This window comes from Dromiciops gliroides, chromosome 4, assembly GCF_019393635.1.
Source record: "Dromiciops gliroides isolate mDroGli1 chromosome 4, mDroGli1.pri, whole genome shotgun sequence".
Classification (NCBI taxonomy): Eukaryota; Metazoa; Chordata; class Mammalia; order Microbiotheria; family Microbiotheriidae; genus Dromiciops; species Dromiciops gliroides.
Genome location: NC_057864.1, coordinates 119,404,993 through 119,425,467, shown reverse-complemented (window position 1 = coordinate 119,425,467; position 20,475 = coordinate 119,404,993). Strand labels below are relative to the sequence as shown.

General features: G+C 36.7%; 1 protein-coding gene across 1 annotated transcript in view; it reads right to left on the bottom strand.

The window, feature by feature from the left end:
* The window catches only part of SPATA17 (spermatogenesis associated 17), a 251,839-nt gene that overhangs the window by 31,430 nt on the left and 199,934 nt on the right, over nt 1–20,475 (bottom strand). Inside the window, exon 9 of the mRNA XM_044004567.1 lies at nt 14,703–14,838. Coding sequence (XP_043860502.1) covers nt 14,703–14,838 — 136 coding nt within the window. The remainder of the gene's footprint in view (nt 1–14,702; nt 14,839–20,475) is intronic.

Genomic DNA, 20,475 nt, shown 5'->3' with positions numbered 1-20,475 from the left:
AACTACCTATACTTTCACTGAACTCTTTGAAATCTGCTCTCCAGAAATTTGGGATGTGTGAGATTAGGACTCTTTATAATTATAATGATAATAATATTTATGTGGAATTTGACTACTTGCAAAGTCCTTTACAAATATTTCCTCATTTGATTCTCAAGACAGCCCTGCTGTTATTATCCTCATTTTATAGTTAAATACTGATGCAGATAGTAGTTAAGTGATTTGCCCAGAGTTATATAGGTAGGAAATGTCTAAAGTCAGAATTGAACTTGAGTCTTCCAGACTCCAGGCCCAGCGCTCTAGCCACTGAACCACGAAGCTGCCTCAATTATGTCTTTTTCCTTATTCTTTTCAATCAAACAATAAACATTTATTAAGTGCTTAATATGTACCAGGCACAGCACTCAGTGATGAAGTTTCAAAAGAGACAAAAGACAGTCCCTGCTTTCAAGTAGATTACAATCTAATGGGGCAGACAACATGCAAACAAATAGAGAGCCAGCTATATTCAGGATAAAGAGGAAATAATTTTAAAAATCAAAAACACTGGAATTAGGAGAGATTAAGGAAAGAGGGGTGTTATTTGGGGCTTAAAGGAAGTCAGAGAGGTCAATAGTTGGATGAGATGAGGTAGAGCTTTCCAGGCATGAGAAACAGACAAAGAGCAGAGAGATGGAGGGTCTTGTTTGTGGAACAGCCAAGAAATCAGTATCACTGGATCAAGGAGAATTGTGTCAGGAATAAGGTGTAAGAAGAGGGCTAGGTTGGGGCAGAGCCAAGATGGCAGAGGAAAGACATTAAATGCACAGAGCTCCTGATACAATTACCCCAAGAACAGCAACAAAAGAACCCCTGGAGGAGAAACCCCCACAAAAATACAGGCTGAGATAATTTTCCAGCTATAGACAGATTAAAGGGGGCCATGCTGAGCTACTGGTAAAATCCAACCCCACAATCACACCAACAGAGACCCCAGGCATGCCACACCAGAGGAACTTAACCCCCGAGTCACGGAATCAGCTGCAGCACCAATGTCTTCTGGAACTGAGCTTGCGGGTCGGGTGAGAGGGCTGAACGGCTGGACAGGGTGGGGTGGGGGAAGTACAGGGGTGTCAGTGGGACCTAGGGAGGAATTCAGCTGTTCCTCCCCAGCAGGGAACCAGGAAGAAATCCTGAGCAGCAGGAGGCCCAGGTTGGGGAGGGGCGCAGGCTCATCAAAGCTAAGAACCACACCACAGAAACCTTTTCTGGTTGGTTGTTTAGTAAGTAGACTTGAGGTTATCTTTTGACCAGAGAACAGGCCAGGCAAAAGAATAACCTGCCCTCCCTCAAACCAAAACACCTGGGATGCTCTGAAGCTGGGGACAGTAGTGTAGCCTAGAAGCAGGGCCCCCCAGTGAGGAGTTAAAAGTCAAGTAAAAGACAGCAAGATGAACAAAAAAGAAAGCTGAGAATTATAGAAAGTTTCTTCAGTGACAAGGAAGGTCAAGGTGCAACTTCAGAAGAGGATAACAACCTCAGGGCTCCTATATCTAAAGATTCCAAGAAAAATAGGAACTGGTCTCAGGCCATGGAAGCTCTCAAAAGGAACTTTGAAGAGAAAGTAGGAAAGATAGAAGGAAGATTTAGAGAGAGGGAAGAAATAATGGAAAGAGAAATGAGAGCAATACAAGAAAGTCATGAGAAAAAAATCAACAGCTTGAAAAGTCAAATGGAAAAGGAGATTTAAAAAGCTGTCTAAAGAAAAAAATTGCCTAAGAATTAGGATTAAACAAATAGAAGCTAGTGACCTTATGAGAAATTAAAACATAGTAAAGCAAACCCTATTGAATGAAAAAATAGAGGGCAATGTAAAATATCTCCATGGAAAAACAGCTGACCTGGGAGAGAGAATTTGAAAATCACTGGACTACCTGAAAACCAGGACCAAAATAAGAGCCTAGACATCATCTTCCAAGAAATTGTAAGCGAAAATTGCCCTGATATTCTAGAAGCAGAAGGTAAAGTAGAGATTGAAAGAATCCACCCATCACCTCCTGAAAGAGATCCCAAAAGGAAAACCTCCAGGAATATAATAGCCAAATTCCAGAGCTCCCAGGTCAAGGAGAAAATATTGCAAGCAGCTGGAAAAAAGGAATTCAAATACTGTGGAGCTACAATAAGGATAACACAAGATCTAGCAGCATCTACATTAAAGGCCCGGAGGGCAAGGAATATAATATTGCAGAGGGCAAAGGAACTGGGATTACAGCCAAGAATCACATACCCAGCAAAACTGTGTATAATCTTTTAGAGGAAAAATGGGATTTCAATGAAAAAGAGGACTTTCAGGCATTTGTGATGAAAAGACCTGAACTGAATAGAAAATTTGACTTTTGAATACAAGACCCCCGGAGAAGCATAAAAAGGTAAACAGGAAAAAGAAACCATGAGGGACATTAAAAGGTTAAACTGTTTACATTCTTACATGAGAAGATAATACTTCCAACTCATAAGAACCTTCTCAGTAAGGAATACACAGAGGACACAGGTCTGAACTGAATATGAAGGGATGATATCTATAAAGCATTCATTTTTTGTTTATCCTTTGGGTGGGGTATCTTGTGTCTGGGGCCGGGTTTGGGCTGGGGGTCTCCCGGGTCTAGCTAGGGCTGGTGCTTTTTCCACTGTGCTGCCTAGCTAACCCATGATGACATATTTAAAATAGGGTTAAGGGGTAGGAGGAATAGACTGGGGGAAGGGGAAGGGGAGAGGTGAACTGGGGAGAGGTAGCTCACATGAAGGAAACAAGAAAAAAGCTTATGGAGGGGAGGGGATGAGAGGGAAGGAATAGGGCAGTGAGTGAACCTTACTATCATCAGAATTGGCTCAAAGAGGGAATAACATACATACTCAAGTGGGTATGGTAATATATGTTTACCCTGTGGAAAAGTGGGTAGGGAAGGAGATAAGGCAGGGTGGGAGAAGAGGGAAAGGAGGAAAGGGAAGTTTGGGGGAGGGAGCTGTAAAAAGCAAGACACTTTTGAGGAAGGTGAAGATGTTCTGCATAACAGCATATGTATGACAAATATTGAATTGCTTTATTTCATAGGGAGAGTTGAGGAGGGAGGGAATATTATCATAGAAATGGCTTTACCCCTTCTCACTGCTTTATAAAACTTTTTCAAGGTCCTAAAACTTACTGGCAAAAGTTGCCTCAATCCTGTTGTTTTTCTCTCTACACTCCTGCCAATCTATATTATTTCTCATATTTAAAGATAATCTATAGATTTTAATGTCTATTTCCTAGTTTCAATCATTCTTATAATCACAGTTGGGAAGAGGGATAGGCAAGACAGGCAACACCCCCAGGGTCCAATGTACAAGAGAGCACAGGATACACTTTTAAATAATACTTTTTATAAATTCATATAGACTTTATGACAGAAAATTCCACTCTCCATGGCCCATAGATTTTTATTTTGTCATAAATCAAATGATAGGATTTCAGGGTCATCAATCGACATATTTATTATATGTCACTGTGCTTGGCTCAAGAGATGCAAAGAAAAAGTGAAAACCATCCCTGCCTTCAAGGAGCTTACATTCTAACAGAGGATACAGCTAATATATATAGATTGATTATTTTATATATCCAAGATTTATTAAGAATAGATATTGGGGCAGCTAGGTGGTACAGTGGATAGAGCACTGGCCCTAGAGTCAGGAGTACCTGAGCTCAAATCCGGCCTCAGACACTTGACATTTACTAGCTGTGTGACCCTGGGCAAGTCACTTAACCCCAATTGCCTCACTAAAAAAAAAAAAAAAGAATAGATATTAAGCAGTCCTAGAGAAGATGGCACTAGAAGCTATGGGGACTAAAAAAGGGCCTCCTATTCTTGAAGGAAGCCAGGGCTGCTAAGATGTGGAGGAGATAAGGGAGAACAATTCAGACACTAATTCTCTCTGCACAAAGACAGAAGATACAGCATCATGTGTGAAGCACAGCAAATAGAGCATTTAGACTATAGAATGCATGGAGACTAATGGTATGTAGGAACACTGGAAAGATATGAAGAGATCAGTTTGTGAAGAGTTACAAATGCCAAACAGGGGAGTTTTTTTGGATCTTAGAAATTATAAAGAACTAGTGGAATTTATTGAATAGGAGGGTGACATAGTGACAATTATGCTTTAAAAAAGTCACTTTGGTGAATGTATGGAAGATAGTAATAATAACTACCATTTGTATGGTGCCTCAAGATTTGCAAAACACTTTACATATCCTGTCTCATTGGATTATTACAATAACTCTGGGAGGTAGGAGCTATTATTATCCCTATTTTACAGATGAGGAAACTGAGGCAGATAGTATTTAAGACACTTGCCCAGTGTTACATAGCTACTAAGTATCTGAGGCTGTATTTGAACTCAGGTCTTCCTGACTACAGACCTAGCACTGTATTCATCATGCTAATAGTAGGTCATTAAAGAGGGGAGACTAGAGGTCAGAAGAGATATTTGGGCTTCAAAAGGCCAGTTCACATTTCTTCTTTCCTTATGGAATTACTGTTTTCTTTCTGACCTATTTTAATTTTCAGATAGTATATTACTTGGGTAAGACTTTGTATATCTTGTATTAAGCTTTTATTCTTTTTCTAATTCCTCGACAACTCTTATTTCATTTGTCTTTTTAAAAAATCTCATTTAATCTCTTCCAGGAATTCTAATAAACTTTGTGGAGAAGTCATAACTATGAGGCTGTACTCATAGCTCCTATGGAGTTATTCTCTGAATATTTGCAAAGTTTATTTCCAGTTCTTTGTTACTAAAAAATGTACAGCTATATTTTGTGTAGGTGGGACATTTCTTTTGATCTTTTTATTTCCTTGGGTTTTGCACCTAGCAATGGAATTTCTGGTTTAAAAGGACGTGGACATTTTAGTCACTTTCTGAGGAAAATCCCAAATTGCTTTCCAGAATGGTTGGACCAGTTCAAAACTCCACCAGCAAGCATCCTTGTGATCATCCTTCCCTAACACTTCAAACAATGACTTCCTGTCTTTAGTCATCTTTGTCAGTTTGTTTGGTGTTAAGCCCTGTTTTGAGCTGTGCTTCTCTTATTATCAGGGATTTAGATCCATTTTTGTATAATTGTTACAGCTATGTAACTATGCCTTTAAACCCAAAATACTCTGGCTCTCAGTGATTAGACAATAGTAGGTTCTAGTCCAAGGCTTATTCGCTCATTGTTTGGGTTTTAATGGGTCAGATTGAGTGTAAATAGCAATAGTTTCTGTTCTGACTAGAAGCTATTAATGTCTTCTCCACCCAGATTGATTTTTTTGTGAAGGAAAACTTTTGCCTCGTTTCTGAGTGAGCTTTAAATTACTGAATGGGTGCTGTCTCAGAGAAACAGACTTGGGAACGACCTTGGCTTGGAAAGTTCAAGGTTTCCCACTGCATCCTGGGCCACTGCCAGTTGTCCTAACCTATGTCTTGCACTGGACTCTGAAGACTGGAGGAGAGAGTGAGGTTGATGACTGCACAGCTCTTCCTCACTTAAATTCAATTAACTCAGAAGTTATGACATCACCCTCCTGATGCCATTGGTCCTCTTGAAGAATGAAGGATAAACAATAACAACAGTTGTTAAGTTTATTAATTTGAAAACTATTTGTTCATATTATTTGACATCTTATCTATAGGGCTTTTGGTCTTATATATTTGTTGTTAGTTGCCTTATCTTGGTGATCAGACCCTTATTAAAGACTTTATTTTCCTCATTTGTTTCCTTCCCTCCCAAACTTTGTTTCCCTCCTTAGCAGTATTAATTTTGTTCTGCAAAAGCTTTTCAAATTCCTGTAATTCAAAACATCTATTTTACATATTGCCATAACTTTTATTCTTTTTTTAGTAAAGAATTAAACCCTTTGCCAAATCTGTGAGCAGCACTAGATGAGCTTCTCTTTGTTTTGTTTCATTTTTGTTTTACAAATTATATAGTCTTTTCAAGTGACTTCCCATTTTTGAGTTATGGCACATATGCTATATAATGTTAGTTTTAGCCTAATTTCTGTCAGAAAGAAGATTGACGTTCTGTTTTTTTCCAGCAAGTCTTGTCAAATAGAGAGCTTTTACCTAGTTCATTTATTATTTTCAGGTTTACTATACAGTGGGTTATTTGCATTGATTATTTCTGATACTTCCTTATCTAGTCATTTTAGTCATGTCCTACCACTTGTGACCCCATTTAGGGTTTTCTTGGCAAAGATACTGGAGAAAGCTATTGCCTTCTCCAACACATTTTACAGATGAGGTAACTGAGGGAAAATAGGTTAAGGAACTTACCAAGGGTCACACATTGAGTAAGTGTCTGAGGTCAGATTTGAGCTCCAGTCTTCCTGACTCCAGGTCTGGAGCTCTATCCACTGTACCACCTACTTGCCTGGTCATTACATTTATATGTTTCTCTATTTTAAAACTATGACTAATAGTTTTGATGATTTCTGCTTTATAATAAAGTTGAAGTCTGGAATTGCTATCCTCCCTTCATTCCTAATATCTTTTTCATTTTTCCTTAGTATTGTAGATGTTTTATTTCTTCAAATGAATTTTGTTATTTTGTCTAGCTTTGAAAAGTGTTTCCTTGGTAATATGACTGGTATATCACTAAGTATATATATTTAATTTGGCTAATATTATTCTTGTTTTTACTGGTATAGCTCAGCCATAAGTACTGAATCCCTCTCCAGTTATGTGTTTTTCTTTATTTCTTTGAGGAATATTTTGTAATTGTATTTACACAAGAATTTAGTATGTTTTGGCCGGTTTACTCCTATACATTTAATATATTTTGTAGTTAGTTTAATTGGACTAACTTTCTTTTTATTCCCTTCTGGGTTTTCTTGTTGCTATTAATATAGATATTATTATCATAAAGATTTTATATGATTAAAAATATACAGATATCTTTTTAAAAAATTAATACCATCCATGATTTTCCCTAGTTCTTGAGAAGTCACAAAGAACTGGGTTCAAATTTTACTTCTGACATTTACTAGCCAAGTGACTATGGGTCAAAGTTTCAGTTTCTTTTTGTGTTGCCATTTCCATTCTTATGTTCTATTACTTCTCTACATATATTCTCTTTTGCAGCTAAACTGGCCTTATAACTCTACTTTCTATATAAGATTCCATCTCCCATCTCTAATCTTTTGCATAGGTGGTTCTCCATATCTGGATTACTATTTCCTCATATTTTCTTTATAGAATCCTAGGAGACAACTCCAACAGGATACCTTTGCTCAAGTTGATTGGGCTCTCTTCCTCTTAAAATTATGTTTCTCTGTATATACTTTGAATTTACTTAAATGTGTACTTGGTATAACCCCCTTGAAAATGTAAAATCCTTAAGGGGTTGGATTATTTGCTTTTGTTCTTTTGTCTCCCCAACATAATGTTTTGCACATAGTAGGTGCATACATTTGTTTTATTGAATTAAACTTAAAGTAGTTCTTCGGGGCCTGGTGACTTGAAATACCTTGGAACATAAGGAAACAAGCTACAAATAAAACAGAAACATCTGAGGATGCGTTCATGGTTTCCTAATCAGGTCTGTATATATACCATATTTTGCAGATTATGAATATTATCTAATATTAACAGAGTTGAGAGAAGAGGGAAATAAGATGGATCCAGATTCCTTACATATTCTGATATCTTCCTCCATTTGGTAAAAATCAACTATTGCCAATAAGCCAATTAAAATATGGCTATCTAGCCAAACAGACATTTGTGAAAAGAGGAAGAAAATTCTCTTCATTCTTATATTCTTACATGTCCAATAAAATGTTCTGAAGCCATATCAATATAAAATTCCTCCTCAAGCATTCATGCATTACTGAAGACACCATCCCATGGTGGGAGTTGGGTAGAAAATAGAGTAGTCAAAGAAATATACAAGAAACCCCTGATATTATGTGAAACTTGGCTGGAGAGAGATAGATAGGGGGAGGGAGGGAAGGAGGGAGGAGGAGGAAGAGGAAGAGGAAGAGAAAGCTAAGAGAAGAGAAGAGAAGGAAGAGAAGGAAGAAAAGAAGGAAATGAGAAGGAAGGAAGTAAAGAAGGAAGGAAGGAAGAAATCTCTATAAGTGACAAAGTGCCAAAACAGTTGTAGGCTACCTTTGACTTCTTATTTTAAGAAACAATCTGAAATTAGAAGACTGAATAGTTATATGGATGAGAGCTTTGGTGGCCTTTGCTAGACAGAATTTAACTACTTTTGCTCTAAAGTCAAAGCACAGCAGGGAAGACTGGCAGGTGTGGGATTTTCATGGAATGAGAAAGTTTAAATGCTACTTTTCATAATTTCAAGAGTCACAGTCTAGTTCAAAAACTTCTAGGAGAAGAATTTTATAGTGAGGTGATAAAACCTTAGGCTGTCAAACAAAAGTCTTTGTCCTCCACATCAGTGTACAGCTGCATATCTAGGGCAATCATCTCACCTAGGGCAATGTAAATCTTACAGGCCTCAGAAGAATACGTTTCCCCTAGTCTCTTTAGGGCTGTAGAGTTATTAATAATCGGATGTAGTGATCTTGTCGTTTCAGGCTTAATTGCCATTTGAAAACCAAAGGTTTTCAAGCTTGCTATGCTTCCTGATGAAAACGTGTATCCTCATGTTTGGCTATCATCATCTACTTTCTGCATTCTAGAGTCAAATATAGACAGGACGGTCTAGCTGATACATATTGACTAATATTTGTTAGATTTTTCTTTAATCTGGAACATAACACCCCACACCTATTTTCATCCTCAGGTTCCAATCTAAGAGCAATAGACTTTAAGCAAGAAGACTTGACAAAATTTAAGTTCATTACCTATTAGCTACATGACCTTGGTATAATTACTTAACTTCTTTGAACCTCAGGTTCCTTTTTTAGAAAATGGAAAAAATACTTGCCCTCCCTATCTCATAGGGTTATTAGTGAGATTAAATGAGTACATATATTAAAAGTGTAATGTAAACCAATGAGTGTCACATAAATATACATAGAATTGTGTGTGTGTATATATATATATATATATATATATATGTGTGTGTGTGTATGTGTATGTGTTTGTGTGTGTGTGTGTATGCCTATGTATATCTATACACATAGAAAGAGATCTGTATCTTTATTTCCTCTACACATATGATTGCATATTTTTCCTGGATCTTCTGACTAACTTTTGGCATAATCAGAGATCAGTGATCAGTAAAAATAGGAAAGTGAAGTCCCTGGTGTGTTGCAGAGGAGAGAAAATACATAAACTGAATATTTGATTATTGAAGGCCATCCTCATAAGAAAAATATTTTCCCTCAATTACATCTAATTATTTAATTGTTTACAGTCACTAATGAAATGAAACCACTCAAAACAAACAACAGTATGGTCTCTTTTTCAGTAAGTGCATAATCATCAATCCATATATGTAGAAAGCTTCCTAAAATTATATGAAGCTGGTCTGTTTAAATAGAAAGGCATATTTTATCCCAATCAATGCATAAAAGTAAAATTATCCATAACTAAGGCATGTTTCTCTGCTGTACAGTTCAGCTGTAATGATCCCCACACACTGCACTTGCACATCAATTATGATAATCATAATCACGGTCGTTAAGCTGAATGTTCATTATTATCAGGATGCTGGTGACAGCAGATTCAATCATCGGGTGCCATGGGCAGGCAGTCACAGTCCCACCCAAGTTTCTGCAGACAGCGTTGTGCCACATTAAATCTATGATGTGTTCCACATCCCACTCCATCCCAAAAGCTGTAGACGGTAAAGGTCAACTTTATGTTCTGTGCAATATGCTTAGGTTCTCTAAATTAATTCTTTGGAGTGCTGGGTATTTTTATGCTTTGTAGATAATAAAATCCTGTTTAGGGCCAAAATGCCTGTGAAAATAATGAAACAGTGCTGCAGTCGTGTTGTAATTCACCTATAATAAGGCATCAGAGGAATCTATCAACAAGGACTATCTTAAAATGTCAATTCCTGAATTTTGCAAACAAGGAAAAAACGAAATATATTGTTAAAAGTGGTTGTCTAAAATGCATATGTAAATTCATTCCAATTCAGTTAAGGGCCATAGACCATCATTTCTGCCTCAATAAGTATGAACATATGTGAGTGTTTTGATAACCAAAAGATTATAGTTAGTGCATTGGATCCCTAGCTTGTCCAACTGTTGAGACCTCTCAAAACACATTAGGTCTGTGGTGATTGGTGGTACTTTTTCTGTTTCATGCTTATTATGAAATACCAAATAATTATAGTAATAATAGTTAACTTTTGTACAGTACTTACTAGATGCCATGCAATGTGCTAAATGCTTTATAACTATTATTATATCATTTGATATTCACAACTCTGGAAGGTAGGCGATATTATTATCTCCTTTGTACATTTAAGGAAATGGAGGCAAAGAGTAAGTGACTTGCCCAGGCTCACACAGTTAGTAAATGTCTTATGTGGGATTGGAACTCAGATATTTATCAAGGAAAACCTTTTTTTAGAGCCTTTCAAAATTTGACTTTTGATCAAAGAATAGACCTATAATTTGAGTCATTTAACTTTAAAATATTTTATAAATGGAGAAACTAATCTGAATAATGTTCAGGACAGTTACATTATTTTCCAGGATTATTTTTCTATATTTTAGGGGGAAATTAAGTATTACATAGCCAGTTTTCTCAATTTAGTGAATATAATTTCCTTTTCAAATATGCTATTTTTTCAGATTGTTAATTCTTTGTTGTTTTTTAAAGAAAACAAATATTGACTAGTACATTCCATGTGAATTGCTTTTAGGGAAAGAAATATGAGTTCAACAAGGATGGCAGAATAGAAGGAAACCATAAAGTCTATGTCTTCCTAACCACTACTCCAATAAGACCTAGAAAGATTCCTATGCTACATCATGAAATCCAAGGAAAAAATAAAATGAGTCATATTTTTCTAGCTGAGTATCATTGTAGGACAAAAGACAGAAGTTTGTAAGCATTTGGGAATAGGTCTAGCCAAGCAAATGGCATGATAAGGCTTACTGGACTGGGGCCTGCTGCTGTGTATCAATGGCAAGGAGCAGTCAGAGGTGGAGCCGGGTGAAGCTTGAGCCTCTCAGTGATCAGGAAGAGGAGACAACTGTTAACTTTATCCCTCTGACGTGGAAGCTGGATCCTAGATACAGTATGGTCACTGAGCCAGTCACTTCCACCTAGAGGCCCATCTGAGGCTGCATCTCAGGACAAAGAATGGTCCTGCGTCTAAGGCTATGTATTGGGAAAGGATCAGGAACAGAAGCTAGCACCAATCATGTGACTTTAACCCTAGAGGAGTGTCTTGATTCTAGGTCCCAGCCTAGTATGAGGCTTGTAGCTAAATATCCAGGGCAAGGAGCTCAGACCAAGAAAGACCCTGTAGTCCTATTGCTCTGAACCTGCAGATCTTTCAAGCTAGCTGATGGATGCTGGGACCAGCAAGAATCTACTGGAGATTTAACAAAAGGCAAATCTATGAGTATATAAAACAGATGCAAACTGGAAAGGGATCCTGCAAAACTCAGGTCAGAACGGCCGCAATCAGACTTTGCATTAGATGAGACTGTGTTGGGTGCACTGAAAGTTTGGAGGTCTCCAGCCCAAACTAGTCTTGAGATTCTTAAATATATATATATGTAAAATTCAACGTCTGGAGAAAGCAGTATCAAGATGCCAAAGAATGTAAATGAGAACCAAACAAGCCCCAGGCATTCCTATCAGGAATGCACAGAGCCTGGTCCCAGTACAAAGCCACAGTTTGATAAGTAAGATTGAAAAAAAAAAATAAGGAAGTGAAATAATACTCCTATTATAAAGAACTCTTATGGTGCCCAGAATGCCCAAGACACAAACTCAGAAGAACAGAATGACTTTAAAACATCTATGAGAAAATTCTCAAGGAAAAAACACAGCTTGGACAAAGGTCAACTAGAATTCATTGATGAAATAAAGCAAGAATTTTTTTAAAAGAATTTAAATTTTGTTAATGAAATTAGAGTACTAGCAAAAACAAATGGAAAAGAAATAAGTGCTTCCCACCCCTTCAATCCTTTTAATTCAAAGTTTCATTGTATCTCCATTCAATACTTCCACTGTACCCTCTGGAATACCTATACCATAGGCAATATACTTTCATTTATAGATTTAAGAATATACTTTCTTTCCCACTGAAACCTGGCTTCCTCCAGATGACACAGCCTCCCTGGCCACCCTTTCCAGTGCTGGCTGAACCTTCTCTCATTCTCCTTGACTCATTGGTTGAGTCAGGGGGAGTTGGAATATTCCTTGCCCCCCATTGCCATTTCCAGTTTCTCCTCCTGCCTCCTTTACTCAGTAACCTGTTTTTGAGGTTCATGCTATTCATGTCTATCAGCCAATCAAAATCATGGCAGCAATTGTCTACAGACCACCCAGTCACTCCCCATCCTTCCTCAATGAGTCTGCTATCTGACTTGGAATATTTCTCCACTCCCCAACTCCTGTCCTCATAGCAGGAAACTTCAAAATGCATACTGATTTCCCTCAAAATACCCTAAGCACTCAGTTCCTCAACCTACTCTCCTCCCATAAGGTACTCTTTCATTCCACTTCAGCCACACACAAAGATGGTGATTTCCTCAATGTTGCCATTACCCACAAATGCACCATCTCCATGTTCAAGAATTCTGAAATCCCCTTATCCAACCATAATCTATTGGCTTTTCATCTCTTCCTCTGCCATCACTTATCTAACCCTAGTCTTCATCACCATGACCTCCAATTATTGACCTTTCAATTCTCAACCTGGCCATGTCTTCCTCTTTTCCTCATCTTGAATCCTTGGTGAGACAATTCAACTTCACACTGTCCTTCTCTCTTGAATCCCCTTATTATATCACCAATTACAACCAGCCAAGCCTCAGCTTTTGATCATTCCCACTATTCATTTCCTTCATGACTACCCATGCTGCTAAACAAAAGTGGAGAAAATCACGCAATCATTATAACTAGTTCAACTACAAATTTAGGTGATATAACTTCAACTAAACCTTCATTGCTGCTTATCAACTCACTATCCCATTCTACACAGTGGTTCTTCAACTCCCTCTTCATACTTTTCCTACTTCCTCTAGCCTCATTAATAACATGTAGAAGTGGGTGCATTTCTTTCAAGGAAATGACATTACTACTACTCCATTAAATTTTTGTTTTGAATTTATAAAATAGTTATTTAATTAATTACTTCTTATAAACTTAGTTAACAGGCTAAAAACATGGACTAAAGAATGTTCAAATACTACCCCCCCCCATTTCCTTTAAGGTCTCTCTATAGAAATTAAGGTCTGTATCTATAGAAATTAAAAATGCTTTCATTTTAAAAGTCAAGAAGAACATATGAAAATAGTAAAGAAGTAATTATTCAACCATTCCCTTCCTTCCATTTCATGCTTCATAAGAAATGTTCTAAAACTGTGAGGCCTTGAAATCTTTGAAATATAATATTCTATAGTATTGAATTTCTTCCAATAGTTATATACTGTTAAAAAATATTGCAATGCTGATATTTTAGAAAAGTAGGTAATAATCAAATGCATTTGGAAAACAACTTCCTCTTATCAATTTTATAATTCCCTTTGATCTATTTAATGGATGATAGATATAAAATACACACATATATACATATACATATATTCATGTACAGAGTGGGCCAAAAGTCATGAAGTCATGAAGGGGTCTCAATATTTAATAACTCCTTTATTTTTGTTTTTAATTTATAATACCATAACATCACATAAAGTACATGTAGGATACACACACATATAGATGAAATAAAGAAAAATGATTTTCAAAAAGTTAGTAAAATATCAGACCCCTTTGTGACTTTTGGCCCACCCTGAATATACAAGTATATAGAAAAGAGATATATTTGTATGGATGTTTGAATAATGAGGTTAGATCAACTGGTAAGAAAGTAATGCGAATTATAGTGTGCTTTAGTACAAAGGACATATTGGAATTAGAAGATCTGATCTTCTGCTTATTATTTGCATGACCTTGGGCAAGTCACTTAACTTCTCTGGGCCTCTGTTTTTTCATCTGTAGAATGGATTAGATGATGTTCATAGCCTAGTCCAATTCTAGAGTCTATTAATCCATGATCTAAAATGTTGAAGATCCCAGTGTGATCTCCATATGTGAGGAAATTGTTATTTTTCTTTTCTTTGTTTATAGAGCTCATCTTTAACTTTCACAGAATGCTGCCACCACTCATCACAAGGGGAATTAAGGAAAATCATGTCAATTTAAGGTCAATACCACAATACTGAAAATAACAATTTCATTCACTGGATTTAGGAATGTGGATGAGTGACTCCCTCATTGTGTATTATAAAAGCAGGAAGTGTGAAAACTATTTTTCAGTTATTATGTGGCCTGAGTTTTCTTTAAAAAGACCCTTCTGGGGGCAGCTAGGTGGCGCAGTGGATAGAGCACTGGCCCTGGAGTCAGGAGTACCTGAGTTCAAATCCAGCCTCAGATACTTGACACTTACTAGCTGTGTGACCCTTTGCAAGTCACTTAACCCCAATTGCCTCACCAAAAAAACAAGAACAAAATCAAAAGACCCTTCTGTATTGTCAATGTTAACTTACCTTGTTACTTATCCATTTCTCAGGGTCTTCATCTTGGAATTGTTTTTGTCCATAAGAAACACCATTATACTTGGTTGAAGAGTGAACCATTGGGATGTACTTTTCATTCTTATTGTAATTAGCAAATGGCAAAAACCTGAAAGATAAAATATTTAATTTTGTTATTAAATACATAAGGAATAGATATGATATAGTGGAAAGTTTATTGGGCTTGGAGTCAGGAATTCCTAGATTTGAATCCTGCCTCTGTCACTATTTGCCTCACCTAGGGAAGTCACATAGACTTTACATGCCTCAAGCAACTAATTAGAACTTCCTCTTTGGCCTGAGGCAAGTATTTTCACCCCTCTGGGTTTGAATTTCTCATCTATAAAAGGATGAGGTTAGGCTAAATTGTTTCTACCATCCCTTCTAGCACTAAATCTATGATCCAGAGTCACATTCTTTAGATAGGTTGTGATCTTCACTGGTAAAAGAAGTATGCACGCTGGAAGTTCTAACGCTAATAAAATCATAGATCCTTCACTAAGGAATCATGAAGGATTGAATGAAAAACTGTGTTAACTATTGAATATTCTTTATGAGAGTAAAACTTTTCTTGTTTTCAAATTGACAGCCCAAAGTAAAATGGATACCCACAGTGTAGACAATTTAACTAAAAGAGATGCTCTGCTTCAATTATTTAAAGTATTTATCCAAGATTATAATGAGCATAAAGGAAGAGATCACACATATTATTCAGTGTAGACCATTGGTTTAGTATATATATATATATATATATATATATATATATATATATATATATATATATTTAATATAGTATTAAACTCACCCAATATAGTGGTAAAGACAAAGAGTAGCACTTAATTGTTGCTAATGACAACAATATATTTGATGAATGACTAAATAATCACTTCCTTTTTCTTTTAGTTTCATTTATCCTGAGAATATCAGTATTGATATGGTTTGGTTCTTCCAATGATGTGTCAGTTTGTTGCTTGTTGGGCAAAGATTTCATATTTTTAGTAGCTATAGTTAAGTTATTATTTACAAAACTGTTTCTTAATATACTTTCCTCCTTTTTCTGCTATTCCACCAATGTCACTGTAGAAGGAAAAGGGTCCACTCAAGATTGAAGATGATTTTCAATTTTTTTTCTTTATTTCATGGATTCACATGGCTAAAATATCCATCACCTAGGGGCTAGCTCCTGGCGATGAGCTTTGTTGCCCATAGCTAGGTTTGTTTTTGGATAGCGGATTCAGCCCTTGATGAGATTGATTTCAAAGCCTTTCCAGCATTGTATAAACTGGCACAGATTACACTCATTGGTGTAGCCTTGGGAAACAAGTATCAATGTCCATAATGCAATGAAGCATTGAAATAGGATTCCGTGGAAGATTATCATTGAATTCTAAAGGAAAATATGCTAAAGCTAAGAATAAACTAGTAGAACTATATCTGTTAGATTTATTTAGCCCTTTTATTAGGCAATACTATTTAATATTTGGAGATATTCATATTTCATGAAATAGATCACATATATTCTGAAATCATATTGCATTTTTCCCCTAAATGATAATCTAGACATTTTATTTATTGTCATTTGAAAGCTCTATGTGGTTCATTTTCTAGTAGAAAAATTTCTCATTCAAGCTTTAAAATGATTCCTTTAAGTGTTTGTATTTATGAGAGAATCCTGGTTTTTTTTTTACATTTAGAATTCATTTTTAAGAAAGGTTAGGATTTTCTTTCTGATTTAAAGCCTACTATGAAATTGATTGATCTACATAAGGATTTTTGTCAAGATAAAGTCAAGCATCAAATGATATTTGTATAATATGAAATAGATTTAGAAAACAAATTTAGGAAGAAATAATGGTTCTTTCAAATTTTCTGCCAGTTTTCTTTACTCTCTGAAACTATTTTAAGAGCAACCTATATTTGTAAATGATATTTGAGAAAATGTCTACTTGCTCAACACAACTTAACACAAATCCACACATACAGAAAGCTGATATTCAAATTAAGCAAAGCTATGGAAACAAGGAAGGGATGTTCTCTTGGGTCAGCTGACTCATTTGTGACAGATTATGGTACTTGAAATGCTAATTTGCACATGGGATACACATCATGCACATACATACACATACATACATGCACACACAAAATTAATGGGGCCCCAATGTCCCAGAGTATACAGAGGAGGTGCTGTGAACCGGCTGCTCCATATTCAGTTTTTATCATTTCTGAATTGAATTTTAATAGTGCATTTTTCTTTTATTTGGACACAAAAGACATTTTGATTATTTGACTAGATGGCTGAGAAGATAAGTTTAGCAACTTGGGGATTTTTCCACCTGTGAATGAAATTTGATTTGATTTTGCCACATTTTATAAGTGAATACTAATTCAGACTTCTGAAGTATGCATTAATCATTTTTTGATATTTAAAGATATGTTTTGAAATAAGCTTTAGAGGTAAAAAGCAGCATCTCTAAAGAATGATGAAATCTGATTACTTTTAATTTTAATATATACAATGAGAGAATATGTCCTTACTCCTTAAACAAACATCCTCATAGGCCTTTCACTCTCCTAGTCACCCTTCTCTAGATGTGATCCTTCTGATCAATGGCCTCCCTAACACATGGCATTAAACTAGACACAATATTCCACACTTTGTCTTACCAGGGCAAAATACAATAGAAGCCTCTTCTTTTGTGTTATAAATGTGAAATGCTTCTGTTAATGTGACCTATGATTGAGTTAACTTTTTTGTTTGCCATACTATTTCAGTTACTCATCTTACAGTATATTAAAAAACCCTCAGGGTTTTTTTCCATCACATAGGTCACTTTCTACCAAGTATTTCCATCCTTTAAATAAAAATGTTTATTGTCCCCCCCCCAAAAAAAGTATTCTGGAGAAAGCTAGGTGGCACAGTGTATAAAGCACCCAACCTGGATTCAGGAGGACCTGAGTTTAAATCTGACCTCAGACATTTGACACTTACTAGCTGTGTGACCTTGGGCAAGTCAATTGCCTCGCCAAAAAAAAAAAAGAAAAGAAAAGAAAAATATTCCCATTCTGAACTGTTGCATTTTATTCTTTGAATCCAAGTGCAAATCTCTAAGTTTACCACTCTATAATTTTTAACCCATTAGGTTTGGTCTACTATTCCAAGCTACAAAATTATTTTGGGGTCTCTGTAATTCTGTTATCCAAGAAAGGACCACAGATGGAGAGCTGCAAGGGAGCTCAGTGGCCAAGTATTCATTTCTTCTCTTTTTTTTTTTTAAGAAATCAAGATTTATTTTCCTTCAAGAATCTTTTCCTTCTCTATTAGAGCACCTGGGGCAAAATTTAGGACCACTCTATGTTAGTCCCTACCCACTCAGTGGCCTGAGCAGTAGGAGCCACAGACCAGTCCTCAGTAGCAGGCTGAGCACTCCAGTCTTCAGTAGGGAACTGCTGAATGGGCACAGATAGTACCTGCACTCCCTCAGACCAATCAGCCACCTCTGGTTGAGCAGCAGTATATGCTGGGGCAGAGGGCAGTCCATGCACCCTGAAATTCCTCCTGTGTCACTGCCTTCTCAGCTGCAGCCTGATCTTCCTTCTCAATCTCCTCTGGATCTCTGTAGAAGTAAAGATCAGGCATCACTTCCCATGGGTGTTCACAGGAGATGGCACCACGCATACGTAGGACTTCATGGGCCAGTATCCACCACATCAGACCCACAGAGTGAGTTCCCTTGTTGTTGCATAGAACGGCAAAGTCCACATAGCAAAGTGGGGAATCTGTGTTACACAATGCAATGGTTGGGAGGTTAACATATGATGATTCAATCAGAGGCTGATAATCTGCCCAAGGATCAGTGACCACCAAGAGGCGAGGTTCCCTGAAAGCTGCCTGAATCTGGTTAGTGAAGGTGCTTGGGGTGAAGTGTCCAGCAATAGGTGTAGCACCAGTGGCAGCAGCAAATTTCAGAACAGCTCGCTGGCCAGTGTTCCTGGATGAGATGACACTATCATCAGTAGGATTTTCAATGGCAGGACCAGCAAGCAGAAGCTTTTCCCAAGTTCTCTTCAAATTAATGATGTAGATGTGCCATTACTCTTCCTAAGACCCTGATAGATGAAATACACTCTAATGCACTAGACGTATGATCCTAAAATGCAGGACAACATAAACTCAGACACACAAGGAAAGTCACTCAAGAACATTAGACTTCCAGAACCAGCAAGAACACTATGGCAAACTATTCACTTGGCTGCTTTGCCTTCTTTCCCTCTTTTCTTTTCTTTTTTTTGCAGGGCAATGAGGGTTAAGTGACTTGCCCAGGGTCACACAGCTAGTTAAGTGTCAAGTGTCTGAGGTTGGATTTGAACTCAGGTCCTCCTGAATCCAAGACCAGTGCTTTATCCACTGTGCCACCTAACTGCCCCCTGCTTTCCCTCTTTTCAACTGAAATAGCATCACTATGGAACAGAGGAAAGCTAAAACACAAGCTTAGACATTACAGCTCTATCTTCTTTAATTCAATTCAGTCTAACAAACATTTATTAAATACTTAGTATATAGGAACTATAGTTTTAGGAACTGGAGATATAAAGATGAAAAATGGCACCGTTCATGTTCTTAGGAATTCCTTATCTACTATGGGTAAATTGAATATGAACACACACACTCAGAAGAGCAAAATACACATTAATGCATAAAAGGTGCAAAGAAGAATTCCAGACAAAGTGCTCTAAGAAAATTTGAGGAGGGAGTGGATATTTGCCGATGAGGTCAGAAAAGGTATCAAGGAAAAAAGAGCTCCTGAGCTAAGCTTTTTGTCAGGAACTAGGGATGCTAAAGGTTTTACATTTATACAAAAATAAGTTTTCCCCATCTTGTCACCATTTCAAGGCTAGTTAGAAAGAAAAGTGAGTGATGAGAATTCCATGGCAGGTATTTGAAGCCATTCGGAAGTAGTCAGCACATTTGCATAGATGGTTTTAAAGAGGCTGGCCTGGGTTTTTTGAAAGCAATATAATATAAGACTGTGGGATCCTGTAAACATCCTTTTGCATGCATTACAGAGGCAATAAAATGAAAAATGAGCACTTCAGAAAATCAATGATTAGTTTTACTTTATATGCCACATGGAATAGGAATCATGCCAAATTTGTATCCTCTTGGAGCAAAAAATAGGGCAAATTCCAATAAGATCACAAACTTTATTAATAAGGAACACAGCTTATAAACAACTCCCCCTCACTGCAATCATAAATAACATCCTTTGTACATTTATAGGATAAATTAACTTCTTTTTCACATAGGCAAGGAAATCATCTAAGGTAAAAACTACTAGTGGTATTTGTGTAAGGAACGTTGGGGTAAGATGATATTGCCAAGGTGGTAAGGAAAGATGGAGGAAGGATAGGTTCCCACAGTGAAATGAGGAGTAAATAGTAGAAGACAGAGGATATATTTCTAAATACTGCAAAGGAGAATTTGGGAATCATTTGTTGAGGAAGAAAGAAAAAAACAAAAAGCAAAAAAGTGTTTACTTTGGAATAATGAAAAGAGAAGGGTCTTAGACATTATATATGAAATAATAATCTATAAAATTTAATTTCATGCAGATATGGCACCTGGAGACAGAAACTTGGGAACTATTCAGGCAGTCAGTTATTCTGTTAGTCTTTCTGTCTGTCTGACTGGCCATGGATTTGAAACTTAAAGGAGTAAATATAACTATTAAATCCAAACTAGCCAATG